At 32.7% G+C, this 17,457-nt stretch overlaps 2 protein-coding genes across 2 annotated transcripts; one reads left to right on the forward strand and one right to left on the reverse strand.

The window, feature by feature from the left end:
* Nucleotides 1–715: 715 nt before the first annotated feature.
* On the forward strand, nt 716–1,978 carry Fadd (fas-associated death domain protein). Its single transcript, XM_090106772.1, has 2 exons — nt 716–1,156; nt 1,483–1,978. The coding sequence occupies exons 1-2, from the start codon at nt 835–837 to the stop codon at nt 1,833–1,835; spliced, it is 675 nt and encodes a 224-aa protein (XP_089962898.1). The 5' UTR covers nt 716–834; the 3' UTR covers nt 1,836–1,978.
* Pfas (phosphoribosylformylglycinamidine synthase) lies at nt 1,816–15,394 on the reverse strand. The gene is made up of 23 exons (XM_090106771.1): nt 15,025–15,394; nt 13,422–13,735; nt 13,053–13,189; nt 12,559–12,671; nt 11,977–12,230; nt 10,865–10,996; nt 10,471–10,599; nt 9,973–10,101; nt 9,693–9,767; nt 8,961–9,152; nt 8,324–8,497; nt 7,912–8,060; nt 7,474–7,677; nt 6,793–6,988; nt 6,104–6,233; nt 5,778–5,893; nt 5,398–5,666; nt 5,005–5,137; nt 4,726–4,827; nt 4,258–4,404; nt 3,604–3,820; nt 3,039–3,274; nt 1,816–2,634 (listed from the first exon to the last, which is right to left on the reverse strand). Exons 1-23 carry the CDS (start codon nt 15,300–15,302, stop codon nt 2,441–2,443), a joined length of 4,020 nt encoding a protein of 1,339 aa, XP_089962897.1. The 5' UTR covers nt 15,303–15,394; the 3' UTR covers nt 1,816–2,440.
* Nucleotides 15,395–17,457: the final 2,063 nt, after the last annotated feature.

Genomic DNA, 17,457 nt, shown 5'->3' on the forward strand with positions numbered 1-17,457 from the left:
GAGTTATTTAATATGAAAACGGTTATAGATACCGCTTCATGGTTATTTATTTTACACAATAGTATCGAAAAGTTAGGGAACAATAATCGCAGCATTTCTCTTAGAATATAGGTTATATCTGTTATTTAACACCCTTAATGCTGGTATGTGAAGTTTGTAAAGATTCGACGCATTTATTAGGTATTTCAATGCAATACTTCGTTACACCAGATTTGATGGGGATGTTGTTTCCCTATTAACTATTAACATTAAATTTTCATATCTCATTCCATCAATTCAAACTACCTTTACAAAAAATAATATAATATAATATAATATGTATATTAAAAAATTGGTTGTTTGTAAAGTAGGTTTACGATCGAGATGTTTACGTGATAACGTCTTATTGGTAGCAGCGCTCGAGATGAGACGGGAGATCAGTCCGTCTCTCTCTCGTTATACGGTCTGCGATTGCGCTCGTGAGGTTTTGGTGTGACACAAGTTTCTGAACATGTCACCCGACTAAATCGATTTTAAAAACGTTATCACGTCAAAATCAGTTACGCAATCATAACTTGGTCGAAAATATACATATTATATCTGAGATTAATTTTTGAGAAAAAAAAATTGAAATTATCTAAAAAAAACATTCCCAATTTCCACCTCTAACATCCCAAATTACTATGAAATATACAAAAAAAGAAGTTAAGTGTTTTTCAATTTCTGTATCTGGCAACACCATATTTACCCTTGTTTACCAAAAAATGTTTGTTTTTGTTCCGGGATTTCTGTCTACTGACTAGACAAATTAATAAAATGTTTAAAAATAGTTAATACAATACAATTCACTTTTTCATGTGTTGTATAATGACTTTATCCGAGTACAGTAAATTAAAACAACAAGTTGTATACAATGTGGGAACCTGCGAGAAACACGATCGAATACTCAACCAGATAAAAAACCTTTACAAAGACGATATCGATTCTAGTAGAAGGTTTGAACAAATAAACACAATTGGGCAATTACTCCGAATTTTAGAAATAAGAGAAGTTTTATCAGAAGATAATATTTCACCATTAAAAGAAATAGCTTGGTTGATTCAAAGCAATGATTTGCTAAAAAGTATTAGTGAATATGAATTATCCCATGTTCCTAGAACGTATATGAATTATTATGGTGAGTTTGTTTATATTATTTACTACTGTTTTCTAATTTTCTATAAATATGTGTATAGATTTATAATTGTAATAATATTCACTCTTTATAGGTGATTCTTCCTTATTCGTCAAAAATATTACTAAGACAACATAAACACAATATTAAAACAAACATTTTCTTATTCTTTATGTAGAACAAAGAAAAGAAAATATGTACTTTAATTTCATTTGTTCCCAATTGTCCATAAGTTTCAGTAGGTACTGATTTTATCAAATATATGATTTCTTTATTAAACAGAAGTAGTTTATTACATAATAATATCTAAACTTCTTTCTATTTTTCAGCAACTACTAACCACAATGTATCAAAATCAGAATCCATAGACAGTATACCAAAAGGTCATCCATACGGAAACATAAGTGCAAGGAAAAAAGCAAGAATAAATGAAACAATAATTGAAGAAATCGGAACATACTGGAGAGATCTTGCCAGAAACTTGAAAATACAAGAAAAAAGAATCGATGAAATTGATATTCGAAATAACACATTGGCTGAAAAAGCCATAGAATTACTTAAAATATATGAACATAAAGCAGATCCACAAAGAGGATTTTATGCGCTCTGTAATGCTTTGGAAAAAGCAAGGAGAAAGGACTTGAGTAAAACATTACAGGAAATAATGGTTATGAACATTTAAGTCATTTATTGAGACAATAATAACATGTTACAATAAAAAAAAATGTATTGTGCTTAAACATAAAAAATGTATAATAAAAACTTAATAATAAAAAGGAATGTTGAAATGGAACATTTTCATAATATATTCTTTATTTTTTATAACAGCTTTTTCTTTTTATAAAAACAACAGCAATACAACTCATGATATAAATGGAATGTAAAATATTCCAAACTATTGCCTCATTTGATTGCACTAATTCTTTATAATAAGTGATAATTATATAATCAGTATCACACTCAAATATTCGAGGAATTCCATGAATCTTAAAATTTCTTATTCATTAGTCAAATAACAAGAAGAGCAAAAAAACTCCAGCACTTGTTCTATACATAACAATACAGCCAAGCCTCTTCAAGTTTTCTTTTCAATAAAACTGGAATAAAAATTAACATCCAGTAAAAACATTTCTTACCTACATAATTTAACTTTGAATACATGCTTTATATTCAATCAAATAGCTATTTCCATTACATAAAACTTATAAGAAATATATAAAACATAACATTTCATTAAAAACATATAAAAGTGGCACTTATAAAGTATGCTATTTATACTTCTGAAGTCTAGTTTTGTGTAGCGGCCCAAGTGTATGCGTTTTGGAAGAGACGTAGCCATGGTGAAGCGTTGCTAGCCGGGTTTAAGGTAGTGGCACCTCTAGCTTGTGGTGCTGGGCATTGCCAACGTAATACACAGCGTTCGGGATGAGGCATCATCGCCACGTGCCGACCATCAGGTGATTTCACTCCGGCTATTCCAACTAGAAAAAAATATAAATTTAAATTGTATGTGTGACAGGATTTTAAACTATTGCATAGCTTCTATCGCGGGCCTTGAGCGCGGGGATCGAATCCAGAAATTCCGTAACGAAAATAACCTCACGCTCCCCACTCCGACGGGCACGGAGGTGTGGCTGAATAGCTTTACCGCGACAATACCCGAGTGCCACACGTCTTTTTTTCTTTTTTGTAATGGATAAACTAATTTAAGTTTAAATCCTTTTATTACAAGAATGTTAAATTACATTATGTATATGTACAAATTTCTATATAGAATAATAGTCTTACTTAAATTCAATTTAAGTAGAGAGTAATTGAAGATATTTGCTTTTACACTACTAAAACATATCGCTACATTAACTTTTATTTAGCATTTATAACATACTTGGACTGCCATTAGGATTCATTGGGTAGACTTCCGTAGGTGTTCCTTCATCGTCCACATATTGCATAGCGACTTGTCTATTCTTATGCAATTGGTCCAACACAGAGTTAGATAGTGTGAATCTTCCTTCACCGTGCGCTACCCATACGCCAAGCACACTACCGCCCATTCCTTTGAACCAAACATCTTGCTTGGTGTCCTCGGTAATTTTCACTGCACTCCAGCGGCATTCGAATCTATGGAAGATTATTTCATTAAACAATTTTAGATATTAATATTTCATTTTCATCAAAGATTGTTATAGTTAATATAGGAGAAATAAGGAAATCAGCATATAAATAAAAACAGCAGAACTGCCTGTTCAGCCAGAAATTAGTTCTGCACAGCATAATTGTAACATAGAATAGACTTGAAGATGTATTTCTAATTCTATTACATTACTTACATATTATTTAATTTTTATTACACCTTAAAATTATTTTAAGTGTTATATCACAGATAATATAATACTATACTAGTAATATCATCGATCATAAAAGACATGAAATTTAAAATCGCAAATTACCTCTCAGATAAATTATGGTCAAGGAATATTTGTGTCTTTCGCACGGCCGTGTTGTTTTGTTCCGGATCGATCCAGCCCAATAGAGCCATCAATTGGCATCCATTGCACACGCCCAGCGAAAACGTATCCTTTCTGTTCTTGAAGTGCGAGAACTGATTGTATAGCGCTTCAGAGAAGAGGATACCGGCGGCCCAGCCTTTGGCGGAACCCAGTGTATCTATGGCCAGAAAAATAATGTAAGATATTTTTAAGCTATTGCATATCGCGGGCTTTGAGCGCGGGGACTGAATCCAGAAATTCCGTAACGAAAATAACCTCACGCTCTCCACTCCGACGGGCACGGAGGTGTGGTTTGAGGGCATGCTATGCAATAGCTTTACCACAGCAGTCCCTGAGTGCCACACGTCTTTTTTTTTCTTAAGCAATTATCTACTTAAAACTACAGGAATAGTAAATTTGTTGTGTATGTGTTAAAGAATTAAATTTAATTATGGACAGTTTACACCTACGAATAACAATTGAAACAGAGGATAATTCGCAGTCTAATTAAAAACATAAAAATTTAATTAAAAATAAACATGGAATTTTGTCTTTTCTTAGATAAAAAATCGTGTTAATTTTGATGGATTAAATAAACTAATAGTATTTACTTACCAGCATAACTGAATCCACCAGGGAACACCAATCCTTGGAATGCATCAAGTGTAATCTTCTTCGATTGCAAATCGCTCATAGTAACATCGAAAACTTCAAAGTTCGCCATCATGAGAGACGCAATCATTTCACGGTCACCGTTTGTACCTATACAAATACAATGAAATTTATTTTAAGTTAGGATTAGGCAAGCATTTGTCTATTGTTTCACCTGATGCCAGAAATATAGAAATAACTTTTTATTATATTTACAAATATAACAAAACTAGTCAAGTGTGAGTCGGATACAGTCGGAGATTAAAGAAAAATAAATCTACATAGATCGTGTATTCATGTAATAGAAGTGTGGTACTAAATAATTATATTCAGCGTATACCGCTACTGTTTACAGCAACACTGATTTTCAGTGAATATGTTAGAAATACTTCTCAAGATATGATATTTTTAGAGATGATAAATATTAAATACCTTCTTCACGGAGAACTGCAACTTTCACAGACTTAGTTTTGACAATCGCCGCCGAGGGGTCGAAGGAGACACTGTATGTTACCCCCTTACGGTTTTCCAAACCTAGATATGGAAACAATTACAAACTATAATGTCAAATATTTTAAGTATTTTAAGTAGCATAAATATTAATGCTACTAGTAAAATTGAAACTGAATACATTACGCACGATTAAAATACGTTAATACATTTAAATACGTTATTTCATGCGACAGATGATGTAAAAAAATTATATCTTACCATCCCATTCTTGTTTTATACATTCAGAGTTAGCTTGCAAGCATTCCAGCTGGTAGCTGGTCTCTTCCCACATTCTAAACACATTGATGAGTTTTGAATCCAGAACTTTTTGCCCATTCACTTTAACAATCACCTACAAAAATTATAACATTATAATATTGTATTTAAAATAACAAATAAAGATAACAAAACAATTTTATATTAAATGATTATTTAGTTGGATATTAATTGTTTTATAACATCTTCTTCATAAAAATACGATTTTTCGAGTCACTGTTCGTTTTCAACAACAATGTCGAAAATTAACAGAAGTACTTACAGCTTTTCAGTCAATGATTATTTAGTTACAGTACATATTTATTTTTATATATTTTTAATCCATTATGAACTTACCTCAGATTGCATGCCATATTTCCCAGTTTTACCAATCGCTTTAGCACTAACACCACTCTTGTTATACTCATTCAAAACATATTGAACATCATTCTGGTCAACTTCAAGTACAATACCAAGTTCTTCATTAAACAGTGCGTTAATAAGTGGTACTTTAGAATCTACTTGTAAATCTAATTCCAAACCACGGATACCGCCAATACCCATCTCCAAAACGGTTGTTATAAAACCTCCTTCGCTAATGTCGTGACCGGATAGAAGTTTCTTTTCTAAAAAAATAAGATTTTACCAATCAATTAACTATTTTAATCAAGGGAATATTTTTCCTCGTTTTCACAATGTTTCGCAAAATACATTAAAAATTCCATGTTATACAATACCTTTGAGAAGTTTCTGTGTTACTTTGAACAATGTTTTCAATACTTTAGGATTGTCCAAGTCTGGTGGATTGTCTCCCAGTTGCTTATAGCATTGTGCCAAAGCTGAACTGCCAATTCTAAAAGCAAACAACATATTATTATGTAATTGCTTTTAAATATTATTTTATCAATAATTCTAATAAATAATAATGATTAACGACTATTTATTTTTGAACCCAGCAAAACTCATACCTTTATTGATAAATAATAATAATTTAAAACTGTATACTATTAAAAATTTAAGTCTGTATTTATTATTACTATTTATTTTATCAAATAATAATCACCTATACTGTCCTGCAGAAGCGGGAACGTGAACCAATACTGAACCTTCCTTAATAAGAGCAGGTTCTATCTTCACTGTGATATCGGGGCAAGGAGCATATGTGGATATTACCAATGTTCCCGGTGATTGGACTGAAAATAAAAAAAGTATTAGTGATTGACATGATGATATTTCTAATAATTCGTAATTAAAAAAAATGCCACCAAAATTTCATATAAAATTCCATCACAGCAAATAATTATTATAATATGTTAATAATATTACTTGTATCACTTTAGTTGAGCGATACAACTATTAAAACGCTCCTATATCAATAATTACCGACCGTATCCTTAGTACAGTGGTTGACGCGTGAGCGTAACACCGAGGGGTCCTGGGTTCGATTCCCAGAGGAGACGAGAAAAAAAAATTTCTCGGTCTGGCAGGACACAGAAGGCTGATCACCTACTTGTCCCTAAAGAAAATCGATCAGTGAATTAGATGTATAATGCATCTGCCCCTTACCCCACTAGGGGACATGGGACTTCACTTATATTAATAATTACTACTGTCACATTAATTGTCTTATTATTGGTATTCCTTTGTATTGGCGTATTGTTTTGTTAAAGTTAATTATAAATATTGTAATACAAATAGCTGTAAGGAATCTATGTATGTAAAAAATAAAAATAAATAAATAAAATAAATTACCTGTTTTCCCCTCCACACTAGCGCACATAGACAACGAATCCTTCCCCCCATCGACGGCTACTCCCAACTCTGCCATAGCGACAGTGAGCGCCTTACAAGCTATCACTAGAGTTCCACCCTGAGTTCCCGTTTTGCCCGGCCACATCCAGTTACCGGAACACTTTACGTCTTCCAAGTCTGATATACCCGCGAATACCTATATAAAACATTAATGTACTATAAACAGTCATAATCGTTTCCACCTGTTAAAAGGTAATATTCAAATTCTATAGTACTATAAAAGTAATCTTATATATAAAAATGAATCGCAAAATGTGTTGGTAAGCGCATAACTCGAGAACGGCTGAACCGATTTCGATAATTCTTTTTTTATTATATTCCTTGAAGTATGAGGATGGTTTTTATGTAGAGAAAACGTAAATATGTACCACGGGCGAAGCCGGGGCGGACCGCTAGTATATTATAAAACTCTGCCTAACACACTCGTAGGCAGAGTTTTTCTTAATACAATTTTTTAACGTAACTTTGAGTCAAAACGTAAATAGTAAAAAAGTGTTTTCGAATTGTATTTTTTCTTCAGATGTAATCATTAGATAATAACCAATTACAATTATTATTTAATCCTATTTCAATTAATCATAGAAGATTCCATTTATTATAGTTGCATAATTATATCCTTACCAAATTAGTGAGAGCTTCTCCCAGCGAAAGTCGGGCCCCAGCGGCGGGATCCAACAAGCCCTTTATATTCTGAGTGCCGATAGACGTTGCTGAGCCAACAAGTTCGTTATACGATAAGGCGATAATCGCATAGTCGGATAGGGGTGTGTGAAGCGGCCCTACACATTGTTGTTGCGCTATTAGACCAGTTACACAACGATCAACCTGAGAAATATTTTTATAGGTAAATTATATGTAGTAGCATGAAACTAAGAAGGATAAACATGTAAGTTTAACTGTAAGAAAAGAAACAAAATTCATAAATAATCACAATGCGTAATTTAAGTATGTGCCAATATTTTAAATAAACCTTTGTAGCAATTTTAAATCACGGAATTAATTTACAATAAATATCTATCACTAATTTAAATAAACTAATAAGAAGAATAAACAACTCACCTTGTTTGTCAAATAGCGTTTACTGGCAACATTAACAAGCCTCAACACTCTATTTAGTGCTTTTTCTACTGTGATATCATTTGGCAAGGAAAGAGGCAGTTTTGTTCTCTTCTCAGATTGCAAGTTGAATGTTTTTCTTGGCATGTTCCCTGTAAATAGTTTATTTGTTATTTAAGCCAGGCCAGGTATTCATTTTTTTTTAGTCATCATAGGAAACAAAGACAAATTAATAGTGAATATAAAGTTTAAATCTTATTGACTTAATGTGCAACTAAATAAAAGTATCAAATAGGTGCATCATTAAATAAATCAATTAAAAAAACAATCAAAAAAATTAAATCACTTATAATATTATTTTACATACAAATGTGGCCGATTTCTTATAATCAACTTTAAAAAACAAAATACACACCTAAAACGGCTTCCAAGTGCAAATCATACGGCATTTTGGAAGCAATGTCTGGTTTCTGGCTGTCAGATCTCTGTATATACGCGTCATTATAGGAATCTTCTACAAGGCTCATGTAACCGTCACCAGTCACTTCACCAACAAACGACACTGGACATCTCTCACGACGGCATATTTCTAGAATAAATTCGAAATATTTTCTCCATAAAAAAGTTTAATTATTGCTTTATTTAATCAATAATGTAAAGTAATATCAAAGAAAATGGATTAACAAATTGACTTATTCTTACAATAAGTATATAAATAAAGTAGGAATTAAAATATAATATTTACCTCATTTACTTGTCCTTTCATTGACATCAGTTAGCAATAAAATTAATAAAATGTTAATAACTTTCATCAAATCATTTTTTAAATATTATTTAAATCCTTTTGTCAGACCTAATAAAGATTAAATTCACAAAAAAATGTTGTGTGGTTTTATGAAACCACGGTAAAAGTGAAACTGTTCGAACGGTTCCGAACACTGCTTTATACCTACTCGGCAGCCGACCGTCACGCGACATGCTCTACACAGACCAAAAAGTTTGAGACGATGTAATAAAAGTTTCACTTTAAAAAATAACACTTAATAACTAACCTTCAAGTATATTCCTATTTTCCTTCTTACACAGTAAAGCGTCGTTTTCTTGGTACTCAGCACCCCACAGTTCTAGGGTGGTGATAGTGGGATCACCCAATTGGAACTCTTTGGTGAAAACCACAGCACCTTCCGGTTCTACTAACTCTTTCAACACATTGCCGTTACCGCCTGCACCTTGGTCGTGGATTGCTGGAATATTTAGAAAGGGTAAATATTCTATGTTTCATTGTTTATATCTTCTTATATATAAAAATGAATCGCAAAATGTGTTGGTAAGCGCATAACTCGAGAACGGCTGAACCGATTTCGATAATTCTTTTTTTATTATATTCCTTGAAGTACGAGGATGGTTCTTATGTAGAGAAAACGTAAACATGTACCACGGGCGAAGCCGGGGCGGACCGCTAGTTGTTTATAAAAGTTTAGGACAAACTGACGAAAGATTACACGAATTACAAACCCTATATCTCAAAATGAATTCATAAATATTAAAGTTAGGTACAACATAATAAAAAATAGATGTGTCGGAGGGCTCGGTGCGAGAGTCCGACACGTACTTGGCGAGTTTTTTTTTTATAGTTAAGAGTTGTAGCAGTATAAAGTAGCATTATAAATGTTTTTAATAAGATTGACACTGATACAAACTTAAAATGAAATAAATTGCTTACTAATATCGGTTGACTGTAAGGAGTACTGATAAGATTAAATAGTTTTGTGAAAGAAACTTACATTCAACAGGATTAATATCAGCTTCAAGACATCCTCTCACAACTCTATTGAGACGATTTCCCATCTCAGCATCACCTTCGAAGAAAATATAATGTTATTTTAGGGGACATTTATTTAATCAAAATGTCATCATTAAAAAAAACCTGTGAAAAAAGTAATTACAGAAACTGTCGCTTGGTCATACTCAATTTTCGCTCGACTTGGCGGACAGATAATGAGTAGATACTAAAAACTTTATTTAAATTAGTGTAAATCTTTCTATAAATTAATCCATCTGTACCTCTTTGCACAGCACCAAAGTCCAAAGCGTGATCTCTCGAATCACCACCCTGTACAGCCACGGAAGATGCGGCCCCACCTCCCACTCCGATACGATATACTGGACCCCCCACTTTTACTAATAACATGCCTGCACGAAAAAAAATATTTCATTTAAGTACGCGATAATTGCATTTTTGCTACATTTTAATTTGATTATATTTAATCATATTGGTAATACTTTGTTATATAAAGCTTAAAGATTTCGATAAAAATAATATTCAACAGAAAAATTCGGCCCGTAGCTGTTGAGATACTGAAGTTCGAAAAAGCAATCATACAAACTCTTCAGTTTTATAACATGAGTATAGAATATTAAAAACTTTTTTTTAATTATTTCAGGAACACGCGCTTGAAACTTCTATCGCATTATTTAAATTATTAATAACTATTAATATTAATTAATTTAAAAGGTGTTGTTAAAATATAATGTTTAGCGTTATTAAAAAAAATTGTTTACCTTTCTCCGGCTTATTCTTCTTGATCATATTGTGAGGCATGTAACCAATACCACCACTGAACATTATTGGTTTTATGAACTCTTCGCGAATATTGTCACCATTTTGCAATCCATATGACTGAACAAATCCTAGGAAGATAAAAATATATTAAGCATCTGGTAGAAATGATTTAATTGAAAAACTATTAAAATTATGTTTAATTAGATATATTCTGTATAATTAATAAAACTTCGTCGTCTATTGTTTCAAATAAGCCAATCTATCTATTCAACAAAATAAATTTAATTGCTTTTAATTTATTTAATTTCACTGAATCATCTATACTTTATTGACATATTTTTTTTTATTTTTTATTTATTTATTCACACACGTTATTACATTATATGTAAATACCTGATACAAGTGGTTCTCCGAACTTATTTCCATAGTCAGAAGCTCCATTACTCGCCTCGATAATAATTTGCAGAGGGCTAGCAAAGTTGTTGGGATATTTCCAGTCCTTTTCTTCCCAGGGTAAGTCATAGCCTAGTTTCATAAAATTATAACGTTAAATTATGTACTTAGTTTACATGAAATTCATGAATGTGTGTAGGTAAATATGATAGGTACATAAAAAACTATAATTTACCTTTGTACTTTTAAATATGTAAGTACAACCAAATTTTAAGATACTGTTTTACTACACATATGTATATTCCATAACGGTATTAAAATTTAAGAACCCACTCAATATTTTATCAAAAACAAGTAATTGTCGTAAATTTGACGAAATAATTTGTTGTTATGAATAAGTTGTTTTTATGTAAACATCATAATATGATGTCGTCATAATGATAATAATTATAATATTAATAGATAATATCGGTATTTAGATCACAGCGCCATATTGCATCATTGAGATTGGAAAAGGCATTGTTCGGGTTCCGTACCGAAAGGGTAAAACGGAACCATATTACTGAGAATTCGGTTTCTGTCTGTCTGTCCATCCGACTTTCACCAGGCTGTATCTCATGAACAGTCAAAGTTAAATATTTGAAATAATTAAGGGATAAAAAAATATATTTAACGGAACTCTCATACAATAAACTTATATTGTTACTTACATTGATAACGGCGAAATCTATTTTCAATTTCTATGTGTCTATGTGAAAGAAAAACTCATTTGAATATTTTTAAAATATCCTCCTATTGAAGATAGTGTCAGATTACAAGCCTGAAGTTGGTAGAATATGAAATTTTAATAAAAATCTAAGTTGATTCCATAATATGTGATAATATAACTGGCGGCAAAGAGCCAACGACCGTCAGTGGCGTGCATTAGGAGAGGCCTACGTCCAGCAGTGGACATCGAAAGGCTGATGATTGATTGATTTCTCTCCTAATTTCAAAGGAGATTGCCCAAGTTACTATGGCACTTGGTATCGCATTCAAACTTATTGTGTCAAGATGAAATATAGCTCAATTTAAAGCTTGATGTTAGTACAATGTTGTACTGTATATCTCACCTGGAATCAACAAGTTGCCAACACTATATCCAGCAGTACCCGCTACTGTATGCCCTCCACGGCCCACACCTTGTACGTCCCTTATTCTGCCCCCCGTACCCGTCGTCGCCCCACTGAACGGGGCCACCGCAGTGGGCATGTTATGAGTCTCAGCTGTGAATATTATATCTGACTCGGTTTGTTCAGATATCACTTGTGAAGGAACCTTTACGTCACTTGGCCGCAATTTTGTGTGTTTGAAACCTTTTATTGCACTAAAATTAAAAACATATACAAATGAACATGTTCAATAGACTTAAAGCTTTTTTAGCAATAGGATTACAAAATCTATTTTTATGTATAAAATCAAATTGAATTCTATAACAATACAATACTTTAATATTGTTACTCTATTGAACTCTATTAGAAATGTAGTAACTATTTGTCAATTAAAAGTTAGATCATTTTATCTCGAAAGTTTAAAACAAACTAAGTCATAGATCTTAATAATATATCAAAATAAATTTAAATAGTTCACACCATAAAATCCTCCTTTTTTTAATGAAAGTCAAAGATTACATTCAAATAGTTTCGTAAAATTACCTGCTGTTATCCCCAAATTTGATAACATTATTGTCATTTGAAAACTTTTGTGTTGATGCAACCATATCAATTAAAGACTCATTGATTTCTTGGCCATCTAATATCATTTTACCCTAAAAGATAAAGATTTTTTGTAACTATGCAAGTAATAATCATATGGTTCTGCAAAATTATTAATAGTAAGATGTTATCAACAAGCAATAAAAAGGTAGTTAAAAAATAATACAAATTTATCTTATGTAAAACTATTCCATTTACCGTAGTGGGTATTACATCAGTAATTTTGATAAGCAATGGCAGTTTATTGTAAACAAGTTCAAAATTTTGTTACTTATAACAGACAAGTACTATCATAAATTAACAATATAATATAAACTAACATTTATTCCACTTTATATCATTATAAACAATAATCAATTATTACTTTCATTTGTTTAGTCATTTCCTAGTTTCATTAATTTATATATAGTTTAAATTTAACTCATAAATCTTACCTTGAAAAACCAATGTCTTGAATGTTCACTATTGCTCTGGGCAAGGTCAAATAACTCAACACTAGTTGGATCTCTCTTTAGCTTATTAACAAATAAGTCCATATAGAATTGCATGTCCCAACTATCAAACGCCAAACCTACATTAAATTGAGATAAATAGGCAATAATTTTAACATTAGACAACCTTATATTGTAACCATTAAAAAACTACATTTCAGTTTTCCGTTCAAGGTAGTAGGTATAAACTATAATTACAATATTAGATTTTTAAGGTAATTAATTTACAATGTTTAAGGAAATGCGTAACAATAACCTGTATTGGAAATAATTTCATGTAATATGCATATTTTAATTAGTGCAATTAAATACCTAGTTTTTGGTTCACTTTTTCCATTGCTGGCATTCCTTCTTTTTGGAGAGGCACAACATACCACGGTTCCAAGTCTTTTGGTAAACCTTCATTAAAACTATGACGTGGAAGATTTTCCTTGGTGTAAATACACTGTGTCATCCTATCGTGTAATGGTGCAGCCAACTCCTCAAATAAACTTTTGCTGACAGTTTTAGCATTATTGAAAGTGATGAGATATCTGGTGGACACTTCAAGTCTGATAACATCACGTAGACCAACACTTTCACAAATTTGTACAGAGTTACTTGAGTCGGCTGTTGAGAAATTAAACCTATAACAAACCATGAAGCACATATATTTTACAACAATCTGAAGTTTTACAGAAGTCTTAATAATGCAACTATTATACATAACTATTATATATATACAAGACAACAACTATTATATATATATACAAGAAACTGTACAGTTTAAAACCATGTTATTAACTTCAGAGTTTTATTAATTGGATGAATGGATTGCATACTATCAAAAGTAGCTGAAAGATTGGGGCCACTGTATGCATTGTACAGCAGTACAACATTTTTAAGTTGAATTACCTACTACTCATACTTGCTTACTTTGTATAATGGCTGGTTCACACTTTGATTAGTGCGAGTGCAGGTGATGAGTAGTACTACGTGTGGACAGCGACTGTTTAGTGCGAGTGTTTAGTAGGCTGTGTAGTAAAGTGAATAGAAGCGTGTTCTATTTTTTTGCGAGTGGACTGCGAGTAGCCACGTCCCGCGCGCCCTCCCTTCCCCCTCACTCGCAGTGAGCCTGCCTAAACACGTCTGGACAGGAGTGTTTAGTGTTTAGTGTTTAGCGTAGTGTGTAGCGTCGCGAATTGCACCATTGTCCTGCACTCGCACTAATCACCTGCACTCGCAGTTGAATTGGACACTACTCGCTCTACACACCTGCACTCGCACTAATCACCTGCACTCGCACTAATCAAAGTGTGAACCAGCCATAACAGTCAATGTGATATTATTGGAAATATAGGAAGGAAAACAATTTTGCACCAAAAACTTAATATTGTGGCATGATACACGCATAATATACGTTCAAGTTGCATTTCGAGTTATGGCTGGTTCACACTTTGATTAGTGCGAGTGCAGGTGATGAGTGCGAGTGCAGGTGTGTAGTGCGAGTAGTGTCCAATTGACTGCGAGTGCAGGTGATTAGTGCGAGTGCAGGTGTGTAGTGCGAGTAGTGTCCAATTGACTGCGAGTGCAGGTGATTAGTGCGAGTGCAGGCACGCTGCGAGTGAGGGGGAAGGGAGGGCGCGCGGGACGTGGCTACTCGCAGTCCACTCGCAAAAAAATAGAACACGCTTCTATTCACTTTACTACACAGCCTACTAAACACTCGCACTAAACAGTCGCTGTCCACACGTAGTACTACTCATCACCTGCACTCGCACTAATCAAAGTGTGAACCAGCCATTAGATAGTAATCAAGTAATATATTTACTACAAAAGGTTTAATTAATGAAGTAAAAACTAAAAACTCATTCAAGATAATTCAAATTAAAATATAATAACTTAAAACTGTAAAAAATAAAAATAAAAGTATTACCTTGGTCCTATTTCGATAATGATTTGATTATCATCAATGAACTTATAGACTGATTCGTTCTTTAAAGAATGTGGTTGTAAGGGAGAGCTAAGTAACCATCGCAAAATTTTTATTTGGTTGATATTCAGAAAGTCACATCCTTCTGCAAGTTCCGCATGATAGCAAATTTCAGTGGATAAATTCAAAACATCATTATCTACTTGTCGCAATTTATCCAATATCTCTTTAGTTTTATGCGCACTAAACGCTTCACACGTGAAAAATCGTATAATACACATCTTCTATTTAGCACGACTACTTCCCACTGAGATTCCAAATTTACTAACTCGACTGACGAGTGACGACTTTATCTTGCTCGAGACTCGAGAGTCGAGAGCAACGTAGTGAATAGTGATTATATCCTCTTTGGTCGAGTAGATCGTTGAACAGAAATTTTAAATTTGCTCTTCTGACAGTGACAGATAACAGCTGATTATGCAGGCATAAAATCGCTGTCAGTCTGTTCTTGGACAATACGACGCTATTCCAACGGCCGCGGCGTATTGGGCGTAATTACGTTATGATGATAACATTAATGTTAAAGTTTATCATCATTATCTTACTGACGATAAGCCAAATAAGTAACTCATTATAAATGAAATAATAATCATCTTATGTAATTTTAATTTTAACTAAGTAATTATGTACCATACCTTGTCGAGCTTTTACATGCGTGGTAACATATTCGTCAGAAATCCATAAAATCCGTTCAACTGAGATTCAACTGAGTTTAATGTACCATAGGGTAAAAAAAAATAATCAAAGATGATGTATTTCTGTTGGAGTTTTGTAGCAACAAATAACATAAAAAAATCTCAGCTCAGTCTCGGTCATAAAAAATAATTTATTTTGTAGTAATATTATTACAGTACGATCCAAACTTAATGGCGCCTCGGTACAATGTACAGACAAACAGAAATTAATTTTAGATACATATTAGCGGGACGGTACGGGTCCTGTGCGCCCGCACTCGCACCTGCACCTAACTTCCGAACCGCTATTAAGTTTGAATCGAATTGTACTCTTAGCTTTTCGCGAGTCTGACTCGAACTTGACTTGTGTGTGCTTTGTACGGCATTATTAAACATATAAAATTATGTTTTTTACAAGTGACAACAAGATAAAGGTGTTTTTTTTATTCTAAAATAATACCCTAAATAATATACAGGATACGAAGTAAGAAGAAGGTGTTGTTACTCTCCATTTAAAGGTTCCCAATTCGACTCTACTGGACCCTACACCCTAAAAGTTCCGTCATCGACGACGATTAAGTGACGGCGTAATTTATTACTATAAGGTGCCGGAGAATTGGAGATATCGTCTAGGACTGACGACTGAGGACAAGTTCATTGACCCTAACTTATGTTTTTTATCCCTTTCACACCTAACTTGGTATTGCCACTGATAATACGAAATTTTCCCAAGGCTCCTATGTATTCTGTGTATTCTGTAATATTATGTGCAAAAGGTTAGATTTTGTAGGTACATGAGTTCATTGATAAATTGCCAACAATATCATTCAGAAGCATTGTTATATTTATTATATTGTATGATAATGGGTAATGTTATAGCAACTCTCGGTTTGTCAATGTGGCATATGTGTCAAAAAAATTGCGTCGCTTCGAATATTTAAGTTAATGTTTTTGCAAGGTTATTGCGTATTTAATAAATATTTTCCGAATATAAAGAATGTATTGTATTGTGCAAAATTGCAGAAGTGTTTGGAAACCAAATTCTGACCTATAATTTCACAGGCAAGTGTATATATTTTACGTTATTTACAATATTCCTCAGTACTCATGCATTTACCTGTTTAGAATCATTTTAATTGCAAAAATCGTCAAATTTATCATTATTTTAGTAAGCAGTCATGTTAAGTTCTTTTCCTACTACTTTCATCATTTTTCAACAAGTTTTCAATAACTTTGTAGCCAAAAGTTATCAAGCGTTATTTAAAACTATCATTCTCTACCAAATAAAATCATATGTACCTATAAAGGTATATTCTTGTAAGTTGAACAGTAACTATAATATAAATTAGCTTACCGCCCGCGGTTTCGCCCGCTTTGTCGAAATCCTAATAAATTATATACTAAAACCTTCCTCTTAAATCACTCTATCTATTAAAAAAAAGCATTGAAATCCGTTGCGTAGTTTGAAAGATTTAAGCATACAAAGGGACATAGGGAAATAGGGACAGAGAAAGCGACTTTGTTTTATACTATGTAGTGATAGTGATACTGTTAAAAATATATGTCGTTATTATTTATAGACCATGATTTTTAGTTTTTTCTATTTCGAAAAATCCTCAATTTACAAACCAGCATGGTCACCCCACAGAAAGAGACAAAAACATAACTGACGTTATTCAAGGTCATATTTCCATGTTCTAAG

Source organism: Colias eurytheme, chromosome 11 (assembly GCF_061535395.1).
Source record: "Colias eurytheme isolate Ceu_HAF_F1 chromosome 11, ilColEury1 Martin Lab GWU primary, whole genome shotgun sequence".
NCBI classification, from domain to species: domain Eukaryota; kingdom Metazoa; phylum Arthropoda; class Insecta; order Lepidoptera; family Pieridae; genus Colias; species Colias eurytheme.

Excerpts from the sequence above, each read along its gene's own strand:
- Fadd (XM_090106772.1), top strand. The coding sequence starts at position 835 with ATGTGTTGTATAATGACTTTATCCGAGTACAGTAAATTAAAACAACAA. Across the intron at positions 1,157-1,482 it reads AACGTATATGAATTATTATG|CAACTACTAACCACAATGTA; the intron begins GTGAGTTTGTTT and ends TCTATTTTTCAG.
- Pfas (XM_090106771.1), bottom strand. The coding sequence starts at position 15,302 with ATGTGTATTATACGATTTTTCACGTGTGAAGCGTTTAGTGCGCATAAA. Across the intron at positions 5,894-6,103 it reads GCTTCTGCAGGACAGTATAG|AATTGGCAGTTCAGCTTTGG; the intron begins GTGATTATTATT and ends GTTTGCTTTTAG. Across the intron at positions 4,405-4,725 it reads TGCAGTTCTCCGTGAAGAAG|GTACAAACGGTGACCGTGAA; the intron begins GTATTTAATATT and ends GTATTTGTATAG.